Source organism: Gallinula chloropus (assembly GCF_964237585.1).
Source record: "Gallinula chloropus genome assembly, chromosome: 14".
NCBI lineage: Eukaryota > Metazoa > Chordata > Aves > Gruiformes > Rallidae > Gallinula > Gallinula chloropus.
In genome coordinates, this window is record NC_140099.1 from 151,120 (window position 1) to 154,195 (window position 3,076).

The 3,076-nt window shown below is 55.6% G+C and overlaps 1 protein-coding gene across 1 annotated transcript; it reads left to right on the top strand.

Moving 5' to 3' along the window:
- The first annotated feature begins 288 nt into the window (after positions 1–288).
- On the top strand, positions 289–2,838 carry GNG2 (G protein subunit gamma 2). Its single transcript, XM_084270482.1, has 2 exons — positions 289–400; positions 2,110–2,838. The coding sequence occupies exons 1-2, from the start codon at positions 314–316 to the stop codon at positions 2,236–2,238; spliced, it is 216 nt and encodes a 71-aa protein (XP_084126608.1). The 5' UTR covers positions 289–313; the 3' UTR covers positions 2,239–2,838.
- The last annotated feature ends 238 nt before the right edge of the window (positions 2,839–3,076 follow it).

Genomic DNA, 3,076 nt, shown 5'->3' on the forward strand with positions numbered 1-3,076 from the left:
ACACAGGAGGGCATTGCTGGCAGCCTGCGACTACCTGCAAAGGCTGGTGCCCCGTTGCCCTCGTATAAACTCAGGATTAAACGCCAGCTGAAACACCCAGGTCTTCATCTTCCATCCTTTGTTGAGGACAGGAACGGTTGGACTTGATGACATTATAGGTCTTTTCCAACCATGTGGTTCTGTGATCCTCACCCCCTCACACAGGGACAGCTCCACAGGTGTAACCACAGCCCATTGTTTGGAGGGGGTATTTCAGCTCACCCACATGTGTTTGTTGCCCACAGCCCATCTGCAGAGCGTGCCTGGCCTGCCCATGGCTAGCAACAACACTGCTAGCATAGCACAAGCCCGCAAGCTGGTGGAGCAGCTGAAGATGGAGGCCAACATCGACAGGATAAAGGTAGAGCGGCTCTGGGGGGGGGGGACAACTCTCGGCTCAGAGGGATGCTGTGGGACCGTGCCCAATGCTGAGTGGCTGCCAAAAGTTGCAGGAGCCAGGCTGTGGTGGAGGGTGGTGTTCATGGGAGATGCTCGTGTAATGGTGCCGATGGCAGCGGCTGAAGGCAGCCTGGGGGAGACTGGCTGGAGAGCTGTCAGGAGAGAAGGACCTGGGGGTGCTGGGTGACTGCAGGCTGAACAGGAGCCAGCAGTGTGCCCGGGGAGCCAAGGGCATCCTGGCTTGTGTCAGAGCCAGCGTGGCCAGTAGGTCTGGGGAGGGGATTGTGCCCCTGGGCTGGGCACTGGTGAGGCTGCAGCTCGAGTGCTGGGTCCAGTTCTGGGCCCCTCACTACAAGAAGGACATTGAGGTCCTGGAGTGTGTCCAGAGAAGGGCAACCAGGCTGGGGAAGGGGCTGGAGGGCAAATCCTCTGAGGAGCAGCTGAGGGAGCTGGGGGTGTTCAGCCTGGAGAAGAGGAGGCTGAGGGGAGACCTTCTCCCCACCTCCCCTGCCCTGCCAGGAGGGTGCAGAGAGGTGGGCGATGGTCTCTGCAGCCAGGGGACAGGAGATGGGACAAGGGGCAATGGGCTCAAGCTGCCCCAGGGCAGGGTCAGCTCAGCTGGGAGGGAAAAGTTCTTCCCTGGCAGAGCTGTCAGGGCCTGGCACAGGCTGCCCAGGGAGGGGCTGAGTCCCCAGCCCTGGGTGTGTTTAACAGAGGGGAGATGAGGTGCTCAGGGATCTGGTTTAGCACAGGACAGGGACGGTTGGACTCGATGAGCTTAAAGGGCTTTTCCAGCCTGGTGATTCTGTGATTCTGAGATGCTTCCCCAGGGAAGGTGCTGGAAGCATTGGCTGGAGCCCTGCCAGAGGTGGGAAGGAGCAAATTACCCCCCCCCCAGGCAGCTTGTCCCTCCCAGGAACACACTATACCTATGCTGATTGCTGTTAAAACCATCCTTTGGGCAGGGCTCGGTGCTCAGCCCTGAGGTTAGTGGGGAAACCTCAAATCAAGGGTGTCCCCAAACCTCACTGGTACGGAAAGCCTGCTCCTTTCTGGGAGGTGGTTTCCCCCCTCTAACTGCTTCTGATCCACCCTGGTAGAACTGCTGCTTCTGGGCACATGAAGGCTCATGGGCTTCAAGCCCGAGATCCCAGGGGATTTGTCTTTTCCCCTGAGGTGGTTTTGGATGACAGCTGGTCCTGGGGAGAAAGGTGCTCTGGGGCTGGCTGCTGGCACCTCTGGGGCCTTGGAAGTGAAACCTCATCTTGTGGGGCTGGGGTGAGCTCTGGCAGCTTGGGATCTGCCACCGTGTCCTGCATAAATCGCCAAGTCAGTGGCTGTGGGCTGCACATGTTGGTGTGGCAGCTCCGGATGTCCCTGCTGAGGGACAGCAGGGGACTGAGGCAGCAGGGATGTGGCGCTCGCTGCAGTTGGTCCTGCCTGTGATGCGGTTGGGTGAGGGATGGTTGGGTGAAGGGTGCCAGGGATGCTCACAGGAGCGTGAAGTGACAGAGCCCGGAGAGCAAAACCAGCCCCAGCAGGGAATATGGCATCGTCTCACCGGTCAGGTCACGCCGGGGATGCTGTGAGCCCAGTCCCATGGCTGAGCTCCCTTGGGATGGGATGTCCCTGGCACAGCCTGTCCCTAACACAGGGCTCCTTCTATTGCAGGTGTCAAAAGCAGCAGCAGACCTGATGGCGTACTGTGAAGCCCACGCCAAGGAGGACCCTCTATTGACCCCAGTCCCGGCTTCAGAAAACCCTTTTAGAGAGAAGAAGTTCTTCTGTGTGATCCTGTAAAGCCTCGAGGAGCCTGACCAACACTCAGGCCACCCTGAACACTGATGTAGAGTTTTTAGGAATGGGGACAACCGGCTAGTCCGAAGAATTTAAACAAAAATAAGTTAAAAAAACCCACAAAACACGGCCTGGAAGCTACAGAGATGTGCATGTTTAAAGAACCTGGCCACCTTTTTTGGAGGGGGGGGGAGATATAAGATGATCTGCATTGTGAGGCAAAAAAGGTCTGAAGTTTGTAGAGTTGCTTAGAAAGGGAAAGGGAAAAAATAATAATTAATAATAATAATGTCAAGAATAAATCTGTGTCACTTTTTTCTGCTCACCAAACTGTTTGGTTGTTCCATATTTAAAGCACCAGAGGTGTGCTGAGCAAAGTAACCGCTAAGGATGTGTATAACCTTCTCAGAATGCTAGTGTTGGTTTCTTTCTTTCCCAAATCCTGGGGTTTATTTAAGTTGTTGGGTATATAGCAACAAGGTTAGGTGACTATGGTGTTGGATGTTTGGTCTTGTGCTTCTTTTCATTTCTGGCAGTAGCGTAGCGCAGGGGTTGTGACCGGTCCCTGTGGTGGGTTAGGTGAGGTACAGCTGGCAGCTCCTGCCTGTAACCCCCCCCCCCCAAACCATACTGGCACCTCTGTGTTTCTAGCAACCCCCCCTTTCTACCATTTTTGTACATGGTTAGCTTCGGCTCTGCGAGTAAACAAGTGAATCGTGTGTCGTGGTTGGTGCTTCATACTCCTGTGACGACGTTTGGTGGTAGTGCATGAGAGTCTCTCTCTCTTCATCCGCTCCAGAGTTTTCTTCCCTCATCGCCTGACGCCACGTGCTGCTGGAAG